The following is a 19,915-nucleotide window of genomic DNA, read 5'->3' as shown; positions in this document are numbered from 1 at the left end:
TTCTGCTTAATTGTAATATTTTCTTAACGATAAATTAAATAGATAAATATATATGAGAAAAATAGAAACTGTATACCTTTTTCATTATAGTGTGGTGACATCAGAGACTAAATGAAAGATGTCAAAAGGGTGCCACAAAGTCCACAATAGTTTCCTTGTCTAAGTGCTTACCACCCCCCATACGTGCTTGCAAATGCAGCTTTCAAGTGGCATCTTTCACTCTTTTCTTTAAAGAAATTAAAAGCATGCACACTGAACAACAATATTTAATGATCAATAATATTAGAAAATCAACCAAATTTATTATTTTTGACTAATAATTTTAATTATTAATTTAATATTTTTAGTATAGTAGTTTAATAACATATTTTTAACTAATATTTTTAAATATTATTGATTAATTATTAATAAAAACAATAAATTCTCTTGAACCTCTAATATTATTTTTTAATGATTTTAATTTTTAGTAATAAAATTTATTTATAGTGGCCTTTGTTTGTTTCTACTACTATCACAAGAGAGTTATCCAATTTACCAATTTTATTACAATAAGGGGCGTGATTTTCAAGATATTCATTATATTCATTATTCATTTCCCCTGCTATTATATAAGTAGAGGAGCTTAAAGGGTTTTATTGCAAGAACTTCTCATACTTGCTTGTGATACATTTGTAGATAAAAGCAAAATAAAGAGTTCTAACCATGGCTGCATCATCATTCTTTGTCCCTTCATCCGTAAGCTCTTAATTGCTTCTTCTCTTTTTTCTTCTTCCCAATTCTTAAGTTTACGTACTAATTTAATTTCTTCTGTATATAACTAATGCTAAAGTCCATGTAGAATTCTTAATTGTTCAATAATATGTTGATGGATAGAGTTTATTTTATGATTGAATTTTAGTGAACATTATTGGATGCATTTATATAGTAAATTAAATGACATAACATGATGGTATTTTGTTGGGGGAGCTAATTAACAAATTAAAGCTTATTTGTTGTTCTTTAATTTCTTGATGAATTATTGTATGCAAGTTGAATGACTCTTGCTCTGAGAATTCTTTCTACTCATGAAGCCAATTATATTCTTCTGTAAATCAATCAGATCCTACACAAACCCACATGCACTAATAAAGGTCTAGGCTTTCATGTTCTAGGAGTAGGAGGGTATTTGATATCCGGGTATAGTTAACGATATTAATTAATATTAGCCTAATATTACACTAAGTATAAGTAATAATAACCATGAAAATTCTAATGATTAAATATACCGCAAGATGCAAAGTATTTTTTTTTTAATCTAATATTGTGTTCGGTGTAAATTTATATAAAATTATTTGTTAAAAATTATTAAATAATTTAATATATTTAATTAAATTATTATTTAATATTTTTAATTATTAATTTTACATAAAAATAATTATTTAAAAATATTTATCCGTTCGGTGAGTTAAGTCACCAATTCCGTGAAGTGGCACTGAAAACTATGTGAATTCATTGGAGTGCGGAGATCATGCCACATTGTCACTTCAGCATATTGGCATGACATGGTTTATATTTAAAGATAAATTAATATAAAATAAAGTATATTTTTTGTTTTAAATTTTGATAAAAAATTTAAAAATATTTTAAAGTTTTATTTTGTTTTAATTTTGTTCTAAATTTTTTTTATTTATATCAAATATATTATTGACGACTAATTTTTTAAAAAATTTAAGATTAATTCAACAACAATCTCATAAAAATAAACTTCAACACAAACAAATCAAGCATAATGTTCATATATTATTGTTAGATTGGTCTTAAATATTTTAAAAATTTAGTCGTCGAGGATATATTTAATGCAAATCGAAAATTTTTGGAATAAAATTGAAACAAAATAAAATTTAGGAATATTTTTAAATTTTTTGTCAAATTTCAGAGACAAAAAATGTATTTTACCATTAATATATTTATCTATAATTTACATAAAACTATTCTAATTCATAAATGTAACAATTTCATCCAATATAAGATGGATAAGAATTTTTATTGGGTGCATGTGGGATAAAAAAATTAATATCCAAGAGTTTAATTAATTTTCAAGTAGTTTATATTTACATATAGTAAGATATATGTATTTATGTGATTTTTGATATAAGAAATATTCAAGTATGTTAATATTTATTAGTCATGGATTAGTATAAAATTGAACAATAGCATAACTTTTTCTTAATTTCGGATACATAAATATTAGATTTTATTTCTAGATGAGAATTTACTATTACAATTAATATATATTCAATTTTAGTGTTAAGAAAATAAGAATCACTCTATATAAATATTTTGTAGAAAAATAATTTAATTATTGTCACAAAAATTGTTGCCCTAACACTCCTCATTCTATACGTATGCAACGTAACAGATAATGGAAGAAGAAGCAAGATTTGAAGCGGAGGTAGCAGAGGTGCAAGCATGGTGGAACTCAGAGAGGTTCAAGCTAACAAAGAGACCATACACAGCAAGAGACGTGGTGTCCCTACGTGGCAACCTCAGACAAAGCTATGCATCAAACGAGATGGCGAAGAAGCTCTGGCGAACCCTCAAGACCCACCAAGCCAATGGCACTGCCTCCAGAACCTTCGGTGCACTTGACCCTGTTCAGGTCACCCAAATGGCTAAGCATTTGGACTCTATCTATGTGTCTGGCTGGCAGTGTTCCGCTACTCACACCACGACCAACGAACCTGGTCCTGATCTTGCTGATTACCCTTATGATACTGTCCCTAACAAGGTTGAACACCTCTTTTTTGCTCAACAGTACCATGACAGGTAAGTACCAACGCATCCGCATTATTTCATTTTTAATTTTTTTTTTTTTTGAAAATGTGAGATTGTGCATTTTAAAAGTTTAGCCAAAAACATTTTACAAATGTGCCAAAATTTATAAACTAATTACATTCTTTAATTAATTTGATCTTGCACTAACATAAATTAATGTAAATTTTTTTTATTACTATTATACACCGGTTATTTATTTTTGTTTTTTTTATTAGGAAGCAAAAAGAGGAGAGGATGAGAATGAGTAGGGAAGAGAGGGCAAGAACCCCTTATGTTGACTACCTGAGGCCAATAATAGCCGATGGTGACACCGGCTTCGGAGGCACCACCGCGACCGTTAAGCTATGCAAGCTCTTCGTGGAGCGCGGTGCCGCCGGCATCCACATTGAGGACCAGTCCTCAGTGACGAAGAAATGCGGCCACATGGCCGGAAAAGTACTTGTCGCCATAAGCGAACATATTAACCGGCTTGTGGCCGCAAGGCTTCAATTCGATGTGATGGGAGTGGAAACAGTTTTGGTGGCAAGAACCGACGCAGAAGCCGCTAATATGATCCAATCCAATATCGACACGCGGGACCATCAGTTTATACTGGGAGTCACAAACCAAAACCTTAGAGGGAAAAGCCTTGCAACTCTCATGCAGCAAGGAATGGCGGCCGGAAAGAGCGGCCACGAGCTACAAGCCCTGGAAGACGAGTGGATATCAATGGCAGGGCTAAAGACATTCTCTGAAGCTGTGGTGGACGCAATCAAAGCGATGAACATTGGGGAGGAGGAGAAGAGAAGGAAGATCAACGAATGGCTGCAGCATTCTCATTACGACAAGTGTCTCTCGAACGACGAAAGCAGAGAAATCGCTGAGAGATTAGGGGTAAGGAACTTGTTCTGGGACTGGGATCTGCCAAGAACAAGAGAAGGGTTCTACAGATTCAAAGGGTCAGTAACCGCTTCAATTGTGAGAGGTTCAGCTTTCGCTCCACATGCAGATCTAATTTGGATGGAAACAGCAAGCCCCAATCTGCAAGAATGTACGGAATTCGCGGAAGGGATCAAGTCGAGGAACCCGGAGATTCTTCTGGGCTACAACCTTTCGCCGTCGTTCAACTGGGATGCTTCTGGAATGAGCGACGAGCAGATGAGGGAGTTCATACCAAGAATTGCGAGGTTGGGGTATGTTTGGCAGTTCATAACTGTTGGAGGACTCCATTCCAATGCTCTCATTACTTCAACGTTTGCAAGGGATTTTGCAAACAGGGGAATGCTTGCTTATGTTGAAAGGATTCAGAGAGAAGAGAGGAACAATGGTGTTGATACTCTTGCTCATCAGAAATGGGCTGGTGCTAATTACTATGATAGGTACCTCAAGACTGTTCAGGGTGGTGTTGCTTCAACTGCTGCAATGGGCAAAGGTAACATTTTTTACAATCTATTCACTTGTAATTATTTTTATATGAAGTTCATTGATGAAAATCTTTACACGATTTGATATATTTAATTAAATTATTATTTAATAAATTTTAACTTTTAATTTTATATAAAAATAACTAAGTACATGCGAGTTTTAAGTATAATAAATAGTGACATGAATGAATAATAATAATATTAATGTTTACTTGGCTTGTATGTTATTTTTCAGGAGTGACTGAAGAGCAGTTCAAAGAAACATGGACAAGACCAGGAGCTGAGAACATTGGTGCAAGCAGTGTGGTGGTTGCTAAGGCCAGAATGTGATTAAAGAGCCACTTCTGCCAAGGAGGGACTGTTATAACCAATTCCTGAATTTGAATTTCAATAAGTGTTTAGAATAATGATAGAAAAAAAAAAGACAGTCATCATTAAGTCATATAGTTTGATATTATATTTTTATTTTTGGTTGCAGATTTATCTTCTAGTTCAATCTCTTTTATTTGGCAGTGTGGGCAATTCTATGCTAAGGAACGATAAAGTTTGTTTATGTGCTTTCTTATTTGGTGGATTACAGTTTATTGTGTTTGAAATAATATTATTGCTCAAACATATTTTACTTTATGTGCTTCCTAATTTATATACTTTTTTTCTTTTGCACTTCTTCTCGAATTTAAAGGGAGTTAAACTACGAGAAAAGAAATATGCATACATAATTGTTACAAAGTTGGGTTTCTGTCCTGTCATAATTGCAAAGCTTAGATTGTTGATACACCTTTCTTGGTATTATTTTCTTTTGTTTCTTACGACCTTTTAATACTATACGAAGAAGAAGGCGCATATACATAATGTGCATAAAAATTATACATAGAATTTGTTTTTTTTTTTTTTCAATGAACCACAAAACAATCTTAATTATTTTAAGGTGTTTTCGAACTCTGATTGAAATAGTTCAAGTAAATAATAATTTTTTAGTCAATATATAACTAATAATCTTATTTTCGTTTACATTCTTTCATAAAAATGAAAAGAAATATATTTGGTTAGTTAGTTTCCTTCTTTTTCTTAGTTGGCCAAATATACCTTCTTTTTCTTATGTTAGTTAGTGTCTTTCTAGAGGAAGTAGACTAGACAGACTGTAGACGAATATATAAAACAAATAATTTTCAGAGGTGGCATATTGGATACCCCTTGAATTGGCAAACTCATTTAAAAAAAGTGGATTGGAATAAAATTTTGAGTCTGTCAAACTAAAAAGTAAAAACTGCTAATAGTGAGTTTTGACAGGACAAAACAAGCTACCAAATCATATATATATATATACACGAAAGTTAAAAATTAAGATTTTTATTTTTTCCTCTCACATATATTCCCAATTATATGACTTAGCTTATTTTTTAAAATAAAGACGGTTCTTATGTTTTTTTTTTTTTTTTTATCACAAAGCTATGTTTATATTTTTGTTATATTATGTTGTAAATTTTGTTGTCGTTGTTGCAAAAGAACAAAATATGTTTAATTCTTTATAATAATGTGAGAATGGATATTGTCAGGGACGGATCTAAGTAGATTAGTGTGGGGGCAAGCGCCCCTACTACAATTTGAAATTTTTTTAAATAGTATATGATAATAATATTTATTTGCCCCCATTAGATTATTAAATTTGATCCCACAATAATTTTTTACTCAACTTTTGGTACTTAATCGTCAATTTAAAAATTTTATATTAGATATTCGTTAGGATGATCAATTCTCAGATTTAAACGAAATTAGTATTCTTTTTTAAAAATCAACTCAAAAGAATATTATTTATCTTCTTTTCAAATTAGCTTTAATTTTTGCATTGCAACTATATTAATTGAAAGAACTTTTTTTAACTATGAATATCAATAAGAGTCGGCTTCTAATTGTATTGGGAAATAAATTTTTAAATAATTATTTAGTAATATATATGGAAAGAGAGAAATTTTAATGGTAGTGTTAAGAGAAAAATTACTTAATTTTTTAAAAATATAAAACCTAAAAGAATAGAATTTTAAATTACATATTATTATTATTTAAATTACTATTTTAGTATTTTAATTTGTATATTAGATATTTTGAAGCCTAATCATATTTTATAATAACAAAATATAATCATAACAATAATCATGCTATATATATAAAAAATAATTATCTGTATAAAATATATATTAAAGTATAAAATACACCTTGAAAATAAGTTAAATAATACATGTATTTATACATAGATATATAATGGTTAATAAATAATTTAATATTTAATTTTTTATATACACATATTATTTTTATTATAAAAATTATTATCATGTTATATAAATTTACTACCAAAATTTTCTGGATCCGTCACTGGATATTGTGATGATTGATGTTGAGAATTTTGTGTTTTATGTTTAAGTTATGATTAAATTTTTACTAATCATTTAAATATTAAATTAATTTGAATTTTTGAAAACGAAAAGAGTTAAATAACTAAACAAGTAAGCCCTTCAACCCTCCATAAAGACAGTAACTTCTTGGATCTAATTTACTTTACTGAGCCTTGACGGCGCGGGCACAGATAACCCAGCCGCTTTAATATGCTAGTCCTAGGAATTTGGCATAGTTAATAGATACACTAGACATTAATTCAAAATGCATTAGAGCAATTCAACGATAATAATATAAGAAGTACAAGATTTATTATTATAATGTCCAAGATAAAAGTGTAAATGGCTAGAAGAGAGAGATGAGGTGGAATAATAACGAGAAGGGTAACGATAGCTAATCAATGATTTTTTTGAATAAATATGAACAATGAATATTTAATTCATTAAGTGTATGATTAATTATTTTAATATTAAAATTTAAATAAATAATTTAAAAATATAATATATTTTTATTTTATTAAATTTATTATTTACATTGTTTACAAAAATTATTGTTTACCTATATTTTTTTAATGAAAAAGTTGAAGAGTTTGCATATGTTCAAATTCAGGGAAGCTCTTAAAATTGATCTTTTAAAGTTGCATATATGGGAGAAAGAAGGATAAGAGTAAAAGTGTTTATGGGTTGAATTAGTTTGGGTTTGGAGTAAAATACGAATCGAATTGATTAAATTTTAATTAGTGTGTGTTAATTTAATTTTAAAGTTTTTTTAAGTAAATCTAAATTAATTCTAATTAATTAAAGCGGTGTTGGATTGGTTCTAATAATTGAGTATCTGATTGAAAATAAAATTTATAAAATAAATTAAAAAATTAGAAAAAAATTAAAATATAATAATAATAAAAATAAAAAATACTACATCATTAATTTAAATTTAAATAATTATCATAATTTATAAGATATTTAAATCAAGAGATAAATATATATATTATTAAATTTTATTTATTTTTAATTAATATTAAATTAATCAAATAATCAAATTGGTACTGCCTATGTAATTTTCAAATTAATACCTAAATTAATTAAGATTGGATTTAATAGGATCTAATCGAATTATATCCAAGTAACCAATATAATTAAGTTGGATCGGTTTTAGAGCAGTACGCGTGAACACACCTAGACAAGAGTATATGAAGAGGAGGCACGTATCACTGCATGACAGAAAATAATAGAAAAAGAAGAAGTTGAGGCGGTGCCCTAGTAAAAGTGTAAGAGTAATTTATCGTCAAGAGACACACTCGTAAAGTGTATCTCATATATATCAAGTAAGATGAAAACTCAGTTGAAGTCGACTTCACGTAAAATTGATATCTAAGAGTCGTTGAATAAAAATTTAGTCAAATCAGTCAAATCATTTTACGACTTTCAGGTATCAACTTCACATGAAATCCACTTTACCTGAATTTCCACCATTAAGTAATTTTGTTTTAGACCTTAATTATGAAAACAAAAATAAATTTATATATATAACGGGAATATGAGAGAAATTTGATGTAAGAATTTTTTTTTTAAATACTATTTATTTACATAAAAAAATATAATTTGCATGTCTAAGACTTAGACCCATAATTTTTAATTGGAATTATGAAATACTTACCATCTTAATTAATATCACATTTGCTATAATTTTACATATTTAATTAATAAAAGTGTAAATTATTAATAGGCATGTTAGCCGAATAATAATAATAATAATAATAATAATAATAATAATAATAATAATAATAATAATAATAATAATAATAATAATAATACATTGAACCATTGAAAGCTATATATGAGTCTAATTTAATAAATTTAATAGTATATGTCATTATATTGCATGTGTATTCTTTTTGGTTCTTTATCAGCTTATCATTAATTCCTTTTGGTCCAATAATTTTTTTGTCTTTAATTAGTTAGGAGCTATTTGTGACCAATCTTCTCATGGTTTGTTTTCCAGTTGGGAACCAAGTGCCAAAGTTTAGGCTACATCCAACTTGTGATTTTGATTTAAGCCAAAACTGTACCAATATGACTAGGAGAATTTAATTTTTTTAGTCCCTCTATACTTATAATTCACAATTTCAAACCTCTCTCTATATATATATATATATCAAACAACATCTACGGCTATTCACAATAATACATTTGTCCATGCATAAATCTTCATCTGCTTTTCCAAAATCAGAAACCATGGCTAGAAAAGGCCTTAGAATGTGCATGATTGTGTGCTCAATTTTCTTGATCGTTGTTGTGACAATCATTCTGGCCATATCTTTGACCATCTTAAAACCCAAAGACCCAGATATTAGTGTCCACCCATATGGCCTTGAAAATTTTCAGATTATACAACCCAATGTAACAGCTGTGCCACTTGGCATGGTGATCACTATAGTCAATCCCAATTATGGAACCTTCAATTACAAAAATACCACTGGCTATCTTAGTTATCATGACATCAACGTAGCCAAAGCTGTGGTAGTATCAGGATCTGTGCCTGCTCGTGGCTTATTTAATATTACCACTGTTGCAGGTATCATGACTCAAAAGTTGATGGATGATACACAATTTTGGTCAGACATTGAAGTTGGCACATTGAATTTTGAAGCAACTATCACTCTTCCTGGGAAAGTGACTATGCTCAAGATTTTCAAAAAGAAGGCCCTGGTTCATGTAGCATGTGACCTCTCTTTTAAGCTTAATTTAAGCTCCATTCATACTGATTCAAGCTGCATATCCAAGATCAAGCTTTGATTATTCTTATTATTATTATTATTATTATAATTTCTGCACACATATATATGTTCTTATTAGTTAAGGCAAGAATGCAATTTAGTTTGATTGTAAGTGATGTAATAATAATAATAATCTTTGTGGAAAAATTAAATAAAGGGAACTGAATGATATGATAGTGAAAATTTATTGATGAATTTGAAAGTAATACAAATTCTAATTCATTCTAAGTACATAACAACATTCATACAATACCTCTCTCTGTCTCTATAAAGCTGCCATTATTTACTTACGACGACTCTGTATGTATACTATATTACTATATAATATATCCTCACATGTCACAACAACAAATAAATAAACAAAATCTTACATTGAAAGAAAATAAATTCCGTAACTAATTAATGATAAATGAATAGAAATGAAATCAAACTGTGATCTTGGTTTTGCAGCTAGAAGCAACCGTTATTGGAAGAGTAGTAATGTTAAAACTAACGTCACACCAAATATCAACCGTGGCCTTAACTTTAATAATATGGAGGAGAGCCACTACTTTCCCAGGCAATGTTGCAGTTGCTGTGAAATTCAATCCCCCAAGTGCAAGATCTTCAAAGAATTTCTCATGACCCATTAATTTCTCCGACATTACACCTGCAGTGGCTGAAACATTAACGGTGCTACGAGCAGGAACAGAACCTGGGTCTATCGAAGCTTCTGCTATCATCATTTCGTGGTAATTAAGGTACCCAGTTGAATTTTTGTAATAGAATGTTCCATAATTTGGGTTAGTTATGGTGATCACCATCGCTAGTGGCACACTTGTTACATTGGGTTGGAAAAGGTCAAACTTGTCAAGGTCAACGGCATGGATACTTACTTTTGGGTCTCTTGCTCTAAACACGGTCAAAAATAGTGTCACAATAATTACAGAAATTACTACCACCATTATTGCACACACAATAACGCAGCATCTTCTGATCCTTCTTGATTTCGATCCTGTTCCTGATTCGAATGTCATTGTAATAATAACACTTTTCGTAATATATATACACAAATACTAATTGGGCTTCCTAATTAACTAGAAGGAATTATATATATAGATATAAAATTAGGGTTCTAATGCAGGTTACGAATTATTGATGACCTAAGTTTGGTGACTAGTGGGAAGAGTAACGAGTAATAATATATATTAATTAAGGATTATTAGAGAGGAGAGGGAGAGGGAGGTATTATTTAAATGAAGTGGTGAGAGAGAAGAGAGTTGGTTACTCTACTCAACCAAGATTTGAATGTACATGTGAGCATGCTTTTCGAGAATTGAATGGTTTTGCCCAACTCTTGGCAAAGCATGGGAATCGGTTTCAGTTTGTGGATAATTATGGAGTAAGAATACTTCAAATTAATCTCGTTATGTTTGTTAGTAAACTTATATATATATACTCTTGTTACTTGTTACTTGTTACTTAGTGTATATTAATTAATTTTCATGTTTAATTATAAAAAATTCTTTCTCTAAGTACTTTTAATTAAAGAAAATCGATTTTGTCACTCTTAATTTAGGACATATTTTTCTTGATACAAATTACATTTATAATAACATTTTATCAAAGTGTAATGTCATTAGAAATTCGGAGAGTGACATTATACTCTCTCTTAATAAATATGAAACTCAATAGAGTTTAATTAATTTGTATAATCATTTTACTTTATTTTAATGTCGACGTTTGATTTATATAGTTAATCACACTTAAGAAGTTAAGACTTTGTTATTATTGTTGTATAACCATTTTACATGTATTGAAAATGGACGATCCGGATAAAATCTCTAAAGAGGTTCAGAAGCAAAATTTTTTAGAATTAAATTTATTCGAGTTGAATTGAATTAAAATGGATTAAATTGTAAATCAAATATTGTAATTAAAGGATTTAAAAGATGGATAACTCGAATGCATACCAACTTAATTCTCTACTATAATTTTATGAAAGAGACAAAAAAATTATAAAAGGATAAAAAATGAAACCAAACAATCACAATTTTTTTAATATGTAGGTATAAATAATCAATTTTTTTATTAATAAGCTATTATTCAATAATATTTTACCATTTAATTGCAGAGTTGATATTTTATAATATTTATAGAAAATTTTTGACAAAAACAAATAACATATATATATATATATATATATATATAGTAAGACCAAAACTAAAATAAATAAATGATATATATTTTATCTCAATCAACTTTTAAGAAAAATTACTAAATATTAATAGTTTTATCTTTATTTGAAAAGTTAAGTTTAACTTTTGGTAAAGTATATTTTTTGTGTCTAAAATTTGCTTAAAGTTTTAAAAATATCCCTAAATTTTATTTTATTTCAATTTTATTTTAAAAATTTTTGATTTGCATCAAATATACTACTAACAGCTAATTAATTTTCAGAAAGTTTAGGACTAATCCAACAATAATGTACGACAACTATGTCTAGTTTGCTTGTGTAGAAAGTTGTTCTCCTAAAATTGTTGCTGAATTAGTTCTAAATTTTTTGAAAAATTAGAATTGCTAGGGGTATATTCGATACAAATCGAAAATTTTTGGAACAAAATTAAAACAAAATAAAACTTAAGAATAATTTTAAAATATTTTTAAATTTTTTAACACATTTTAAAAACAAAAAATATACTTTATCCCTTTAAATAATTAGTTAATTAAATCATCATCATCATCATTTGTTTATTTATTTATTTTATTTGAGTAAACTTGATTTTTTTTTCAATCTCATCAATAGATTAAATTTATATAATACAAAAATTTTATCATTGTATTGATATTTAATAAGATGAATTTTTCACACATAACTAAATTTTTCTTATGTATAAAAACAAACACATTATTACAATATATAGATACATGATATGCATATCTATATAATATACTTTTTTTTTCTAATGTTGAATGGGGCAAATGCCCCGCACCTATATGGAGTGAGATTAATAAGGGTCCAATTTAGATTATTCCCTGCCAAATCAATAAATTTTACTTAATAAAATTCTTTATTTTTATAGTTTGGCTCTTCTAGTTTTAACTTTTGTCTTCTATTCTATTTAGTTATGTCTTATGTATTAGTCTCCTCCTTAAAAAGGTTCTAGTTTCGTCCTTGTTAATATATCTTTCAGTTAATTATATTTTTCATATTGGCAGTGCACTACAAAAAAATCGGCAGATAGCAGTGGTTATTTAGTGGCAGTTTTTTTAACCGCTACTAAATAGAATCTGTCAGCAATTCTTTTGGCGAATTCAGAGGCTACCAAACACTCTCATTTTGTAGCAATTTTTCTGTGATCGCCGCGCCGCAAAATGTATCCATTTTGCAGCGGTTCTTATGACGGATTTGGAGGGGCTGCCAAATGATCTTATTTTGCAGCGATTTTTCTGTAACCGCTGCAAAATATCGAGTGAGTGATTACTTAGATACTCATTTTGCAGCGGTTAATTACTAACCGCTGCAATATTATACTAACTTGAGATTTTTTTGTTTAAACATTCCTTTGTTAAAACTACTCTAGTCCTCGCTATTTTTTTTTACTGAAAACATGTTTCAAACACTGCAACTTAATGCATTAAATAAATTTTCAATTTTGTGTTACATAAAAAATAATTCATTAATTAAAAAAATATTATAAATCAATAACAGAAAACAAATTTACGAATCAGGTTTTCTCTTGTACTATCAGTGCATTTTGAGTTTGTATTCAAGCATAAATGGTAACAAAAAAATTAAGTGAACATCCAAATTTATAAACTCAAAGCAAAGTTCAATAGAGCATAAAAATCAGAATTACTAAAGTAGACAACCAAGTATTGAGTCAAAATTTCTTATCAACATCGTATTAACCTGACCAGAAAAACTCTGTCAAAAATCCACTGCAGTGACATGATAAAGGATCTGATAAGTCATCTCTAAACCATGACAACTTGTTCAGATTGAAACCCTTTCTGCAGCATCTACTTCATCTTCTCTATGCTGGGTGTTTAAAGTTTCATTGTCTTTTTTTGGAACATTATCGAGCTCAGCATTCCTAGCGATGTCATATCCACCGAAGGAGATAGCATCTAAATCGTCTTCTGAATCAATGCCTGCTCCATCTAGAGTGTCAGCAACTATTTTGCCTGAATATTCAGTTGACACTGAATATATGAACATGCAACCAACAACATAAATCTACTTAACAGATAATGATAACTTCCAGGTCATTACCTAGTTATTAAGGTAAAAAATTGCGGAATTATGGAAAGAGGACTTTCAAAATTAACAAATACAAAATTAACTATTACCATCTCCTTCGTCGGTAGTTTGGACAGATTTCTTGGAAAGAAGCTCTCTAATAGCACGTTCTATATACTTCAATTTCTCTTTTGAAGCAATCTCCAACTAAATACCATGCGAGTTATTAAAGCGCATCTGCACCATAATAAAATGTATAGTTGATGGTCTTTTTTGTAAAGCATATTATGTCTCTGTGATTCACTTTCTATGTTAGAAATTTATTTCTAACATTTAATTCAACAAGTATGTCTTTAGAGGTCCTACCAGCTACAAATGTCACAAAAACATAGCCAAATTTCTCCTCGTACCTTGATCCATATTCATGAAGTTCCTACAAATTTTAGCATGAACGTAACAACTATCATTGGTTAAATGGTGTAACCATATATCAACTTAAAATACTTATTATTCAAATAATGTTTAACTCAAGTTTTTAAGGGTACGGCTAATGAACAGACCTGCACAGTAGCTTCATTCGCCATTTCCAAGTATTCATTAGAACAAGATCGTCCTGATATAGCCTCCAACCAAGACCTAACATTCAACTTACGGGACCATATATCTTTGGCAACCGTAATTGCATGTTCCAATGAAGAGAATGGAGAGGCCCTAGCCATTTCGTTAGCGAATGTTGTGCCTGCACAGCATGATGAGAAATCCTCAGTTTTTATTTCTCCTGTTACAACACTATTTTTTGTAACAATATTGGTCAATGATAACAATATTGTAATTCAAGATAATTTACTCGATATCATAATTTCCTTTATTGGAGATTGATAACAGCAACGGTGATGATGACAATAACAAAGCCTTGAAAACTAACTTTTGCTAGCAAAAATCATTGGAAGAAATGAGGAACTGGTGGTATTCATGAAATGAAATGAAAACTTAATTCAAATACGAAAACACAGATAGTAATGTAACCAGCAAACTGCGTACATCATAAACACTATTAAACTCTAAAGACACACAGATACTCTATAAATGATGTACATGTTTTTCATATTTTCACTATGCCACATCATCGATATTATCAGAAACATCTTCTATTGGGTCTTCTATATCATCATCCATTGTCAACTGTAAATCACTGATGTCACCTGCTGCTGACATGTTCAACCCGGGCTGTGGAGAAAAAGCAGCTTCAACTTCTTCATTCTCTCCTCCCATGTCATACAAGTCTCGTGGTTTTACATGAACCACTATACTCCATTCTTGATCTACTTTATCACGTACATAGTACACGAGATGAGCTTCTGATGCCAATATGTACGGTTCATTCTCTTCTTGATCACCGGTGTGAATTGGACGAGTGAAATTAACGCTTGTAAGGTCCAGATGGTCTTGTTTGATGCCTCTGCTCGTAGTTATATCAGCCCAAATACATCTGAACAAAATCACTGTGAAATGACAGCTGTAGTTCAGTTCGATTATGTCTACAATTTTTCCATAATATGGAACACTACCAACAACCACTATATTGTCACACATGCTTGCATAACTTCTTGTATTGGATGAGACATAAACTCCACTATTTTGGGTTTTCAGCCCGTCCTCTTTTGTGATAGTTTTAAACTTGTACCCATTGACGTTGTACGCCCTAAAACGTCTTGCCTGAAGCATGGGACCACATGCAAGCAATTTCATTTCTTTCGAATATACAATACTGTCCATTGGAACCTGACACCATAAATTAGAATTTTTTCGTATAAAACATTGGAATTCGGAATTTATAATTCTAGGGCACAAATAAGTTGGTCAGGTTAAATTTCTACGAACCTCACGTTTGAACCATCGAGGAAATTCTGCATGCACAACACGATCTATCTTCGATTCCGACCTTGTTTGATGCCATAATTTTCGCTTCGTTTTTGCCCTAAATGTACTTTACGACATAACAAGAAATTAATTCCAACGACTGAGTGTTTGAAATGGTTTATAATCATGCTTAATGATTACATGTGCATACTTACTTAATAAATGGAACAACGGCCTTGCAATTGACTAGCACATGACGATGTGCCTGATCTCTTTCTATCGGGGTCAGTCCAAAATGTGAAACAGCCCCTGAAGCTTTTTCAATTACTGGGAACATAGTACTTCCTGTATTGTTTATAATATCAACAGGTTGATCATCAACTCGCGCAGGTCGATTGATTCTAGTCTCAACATTATCCAAATATCTGGAGCAGAATGTCAAAATCTCTTCGGATAAATAGCCCTCCGCAATTGAGCCTTCTGCTTGTGCCCTGTTACGCACGTATTGCTTCAATCGTCCTAAGTACCTTTTACATAAATACGACATAACACTTAGTATATACGTAACGAAATTGAAAAAAAATTCTTAAATACGTTTAGTAGCAAGCTAACCTTTCTATTGGATACATCCACCGATAATGTACCGAACCACCAAGTTTTAGTTCATTAACGAGATGCACCATAAGGTGAACCATGACAGTGAAGAAGGATGGAGGAAAAATTATTTTCATCTGACACAGAGTTTGCACAACATGATTTTGAAGGGCACCAAGCTGCATAGGGTTTACCGCTTTTTCACATAGTTCTCGGAAAAATGAAGACAGATTTGCAATCACAGTCGATACCGGACTCGGCAATGCATTCTTCACCAAAATTGGAAGTAATTGTTCTATTAGAATGTGGCAGTCGTGACTTTTCAACCCATAAACTTGCGCTGCCGGATGTCAACACAACGAGCAATATTGCTCGAGTAACCATCTGGAAAGACCACGTTCTGTAGAATATTCAGAAATACATCCTTCTGTGGATTCGACATTGTGAAGATTGCTGAAGGATATTTACCACCTTCGTCCGACCACAATTCAGGCCTTATGCCCATGCTTTGTAAATCTTTGCGGGCTTTAAGATTATCTTTTGATTTGACGCTATCGTTAAATATAGTGAAGACCACATTGTCACAAATATTTTTCTTTATATGTATCACGTCAAGGTTATGACGCAACATGTGATCCTTCCAGTACGGAAGTTCAAAGAACACACTCCTCTTTTTCCAATACGAGTCATCTTGATATGCATTTTCACCAGTGCGTCTTCTTTTGGCTGTCAAAGTTGAGTTCTTCCCAAACGATACTTGCATGTTACACTGTTGCCTTAAGACATATGTACCAGAATACTTCTTCGGTGGATCTCTGCTTTCAACTTGTTCGTCAAATCTACTCCGGTCTAGTCTATATTTATGGCCCTGATTCAAAAAGCGGAGATTGCCCGTGTAACACCATTTTCGACTGAATGTTAGTCGCTAAGCCTTAGCGTCCACGTTACACGTGGGACATGCTAACCCACTGTACGTGTTCCACCCAGATAAATTTTCCAATCCTGGAAAATCGCTAATAGTCCATATTAGCGCTGCACGCATCTTGAAAGTAGTCCCCTTATTAGCATCATAAGTTTCAACGCCATCCCAGAGTTGCTTCAACTCATCCACCAAAGGATTCAGATAAACATCGATGTCGTTACCCGGCATTTTAGGACCGAGAATAATCATAAATAGTATAAAAGATGCGTGTTTCATGCATAGTCAGGGAGAAAGATTGTACGGAATAAGAATCACAGGCCAAATGGAATACTTCATACTCATATTTCTAAAAGGATTAAATTCGTTACTAGCTAAAGTTAAACGAACACTGCGAGGATCGTTAGAAAAAAAGGATACTTGTATCAAAGTCTTTCCATGCTTCAGCGTCCCTTGGATGCCTCAAGTACCCATCATTATTATCTGCCTCTTTATGCCATAACATGTCAGATGAAGTTTTGCTACACATGAATAACCGTTGCAGTCGTGGTATAAGAGGAAAGTAACGGAGAGTCTTCGCTGGGAGATGCTTTCCGTTTTTTCTGACAGGTATTTTGAGTTTCGTAACAGAACCCTTTTGCGTAATTGCATCTTTTGCTTCTATCGTGAAGTCCCACACTGCTTGCATTTGGTCTCATCCTCATCATCACCCCGATACAACATGCAATCATTCGGGCATGCATCTATCCTTTTGTATTCAATCCCCAGCTTTTGGATAGTTTTCTTGGCTTCGTACAAAGTGGATGGGAGTTTGGCTTGCTCAAATGCATCCCGCAATAAATTCAAAATCATTGACATAGCCTTGTCACTCACACCACACATACACTTAAAGTGATACAGCTTCACTAGAAAAGACAACTTTGAGTATTTCGAGCAGCCGGGATATAATTCCTCCGCTCCATCCGCAAGAAGATCGGCAAAATTCTATGCCTCGCGACTTGGACCATCGTACAAGTACGACAACTCCAGATCATCGTCTCCTACAGGATCCAATGTTGTGGTCTCCTCACTTCCAGGAGGCATTGTGAAGTTAAATGCCTCGTGCACCATTTGAAGATATGGATTCACCTCGCTTGTAGGTTTCTCAACTATTGGTGTGTAAGTAGAGCTCTTCTCAGCTGGATTCTCACCATGACGTAACCACAAAGTATATCCAGGAGAAAGGGGTTTATCAACAGGTGGTCGTATGCATCCTCTCTTGTTTGCATAAATTGAAACCCACATTGAGGGCATCGACACTTTATCATGTTATCCGACGATGCATTCACAAATGCAAAGTCTAGGAACTTATTAAGTCCTCGCCTATATTCTATGCTATCTCGTGGCTTAAGAATCCAGGTTTTGTCCATATCTATTATACACCAAATATATGGTTTAATAATGTATAGTAAAAGTAGAATATAAAACTAATATAAAACAAAAAATATGCCACATAAATACAGTTATAATACAACGATAAAATTTACGCCAATTAATTTTTGGCACAAAATATCAAGAATCATTATTACATATAAATGTTATCCATCTAAGTTCATTCATGGAGTACCTTACGAAAATTTTATCTATATAAAATACTCCTCTTATAACCTTTTTATAAGTTGGAATTCAAAATTTCTGTACTCTTATTTTTATTCAAGGTTTATTTTTATGTTTTATTTTAGGTATGTTAATAAAAAATTTTAGCATTAGTTTTAATTTTTAACTTTTAGGAGAAGTAATTAAAAAATGCGACAACTTAATAAATTAGAAGGTTAAGGGACAATTTTATTACAGAAGAAATTAAGTTTATTTATTTACCATAAGAATACATATAACTCAATCTTGAATAGATTCAAAATAAATATATATTTATTTAATTTTTTGAATTTTACATGAATTATTAATTTCATGATATAATGGATGTACTCCTATTAAAAAAAATTGAATAAGACTTCATAACAATTTTTGTTGTTGGATGAAAACTTGACTCGAAAATTATATGAGTAAAATAAGTAATAAAAAGTGGACATAAGATTTAACCTTCTTGTTATTTGGTACAAATATTAGTATAATAAAAAAATCATTGTTTCCATATATAGTAACACATTGTTCAATTTTTTGTATTTTCTTGAGCTATTTTTTCTACTTTCCGTCCTTAATTTTAAACTTTAACTAAAATTTGTTAAGAAAGAAAGTACTAATATCAGCTAATTTTAATTTTCAACTTCTATTAAAAATGAAATTATGTGCTTTTGTAGTTTGTATGCATTATATAATAAAATTGAAAATACACATAATAAAAAAAATAAAACTTATTTGTTCGTAATATTTATAAGAGTATAGATGATTAACATAAGAGTTATGAGACAATTTTTTTTTCTATATTACTTTTAAGATATATATGGTAGTGATTATTGACTATTAAAGAGAACATAAAAAGAGATTAAAAATATGAAGCAACTTAGATAATATTCGCATTAGGGATGGCAAAATTCTCTGAGACGTGGGGATCCCTGCGGGGACTGCCCCGAATGGGGATCCGATTGTGGGGAATTTTTTCCGTGGGGATGGGGATGGGGGACAAAATTCTCCCGAAGCAAGCGCAGGGACCCGAGCGGGGATCCCCGCCCCGTCCCCGCTATTCCTCGAAATTTATAAATTCCTTGAATTATCCTTAATAGTTTATTTCTCACATATGTTTTTTAATCATTTCTCACACACACATATATATAGAATCCCAAAACTCCTAATCTTTATTTGCATAACCCTTTTTCAATTCAGAGATCCCTAAGGCTGTCCATACTCTATCCAACCTCTCTGCAGCCACCCCATTGTCACCCTTCTCACCGCATCGTCACACCTCACGGTGCCATCATCCTTACCGCGTCGTAATTTCT

The 19,915-nt window shown here is 31.1% G+C and overlaps 4 protein-coding genes across 4 annotated transcripts; 2 read left to right on the top strand and 2 right to left on the bottom strand.

Annotated features, from left to right (window-relative positions):
• Nucleotides 1-510: 510 nt before the first annotated feature.
• On the top strand, nt 511-4,844 carry ICL (isocitrate lyase). Its single transcript, XM_016332926.3, has 4 exons — nt 511-735; nt 2,399-2,805; nt 3,030-4,225; nt 4,453-4,844. Exons 1-4 carry the CDS (start codon nt 703-705, stop codon nt 4,545-4,547), a joined length of 1,731 nt encoding a protein of 576 aa, XP_016188412.1. The 5' UTR covers nt 511-702; the 3' UTR covers nt 4,548-4,844.
• Nucleotides 4,845-8,801: 3,957 nt separating this feature from the next.
• LOC107634840 (uncharacterized) lies at nt 8,802-9,535 on the top strand. The gene has a single exon (XM_016338255.3). The coding sequence runs from the start codon at nt 8,804-8,806 to the stop codon at nt 9,401-9,403; it is 600 nt and encodes a 199-aa protein (XP_016193741.2). The 5' UTR covers nt 8,802-8,803; the 3' UTR covers nt 9,404-9,535.
• A 274-nt stretch (nt 9,536-9,809) lies between these two features.
• LOC107632693 (uncharacterized) lies at nt 9,810-10,400 on the bottom strand. The gene has a single exon (XM_016336360.3). It carries the CDS (start codon nt 10,398-10,400, stop codon nt 9,810-9,812), a length of 591 nt encoding a protein of 196 aa, XP_016191846.1.
• Nucleotides 10,401-13,360: 2,960 nt separating this feature from the next.
• Nucleotides 13,361-14,325, bottom strand: LOC110269398 (uric acid degradation bifunctional protein TTL-like). The gene is made up of 4 exons (XM_021117196.1): nt 14,167-14,325; nt 13,938-14,039; nt 13,717-13,813; nt 13,361-13,569 (listed from the first exon to the last, which is right to left on the bottom strand). Exons 1-4 carry the CDS (start codon nt 14,323-14,325, stop codon nt 13,361-13,363), a joined length of 567 nt encoding a protein of 188 aa, XP_020972855.1.
• Between the last annotated feature and the right edge of the window lie 5,590 nt (nt 14,326-19,915).

Source organism: Arachis ipaensis, chromosome B3 (assembly GCF_059453495.1).
Source record: "Arachis ipaensis isolate K30076 ecotype BB chromosome B3, ASM5945349v1, whole genome shotgun sequence".
In the NCBI taxonomy this organism is placed as follows: Eukaryota; Viridiplantae; Streptophyta; class Magnoliopsida; order Fabales; family Fabaceae; genus Arachis; species Arachis ipaensis.
The sequence above is the reverse complement of the archived record's forward strand: the minus strand, read 5'-3'. Positions and strand labels throughout refer to the sequence as shown.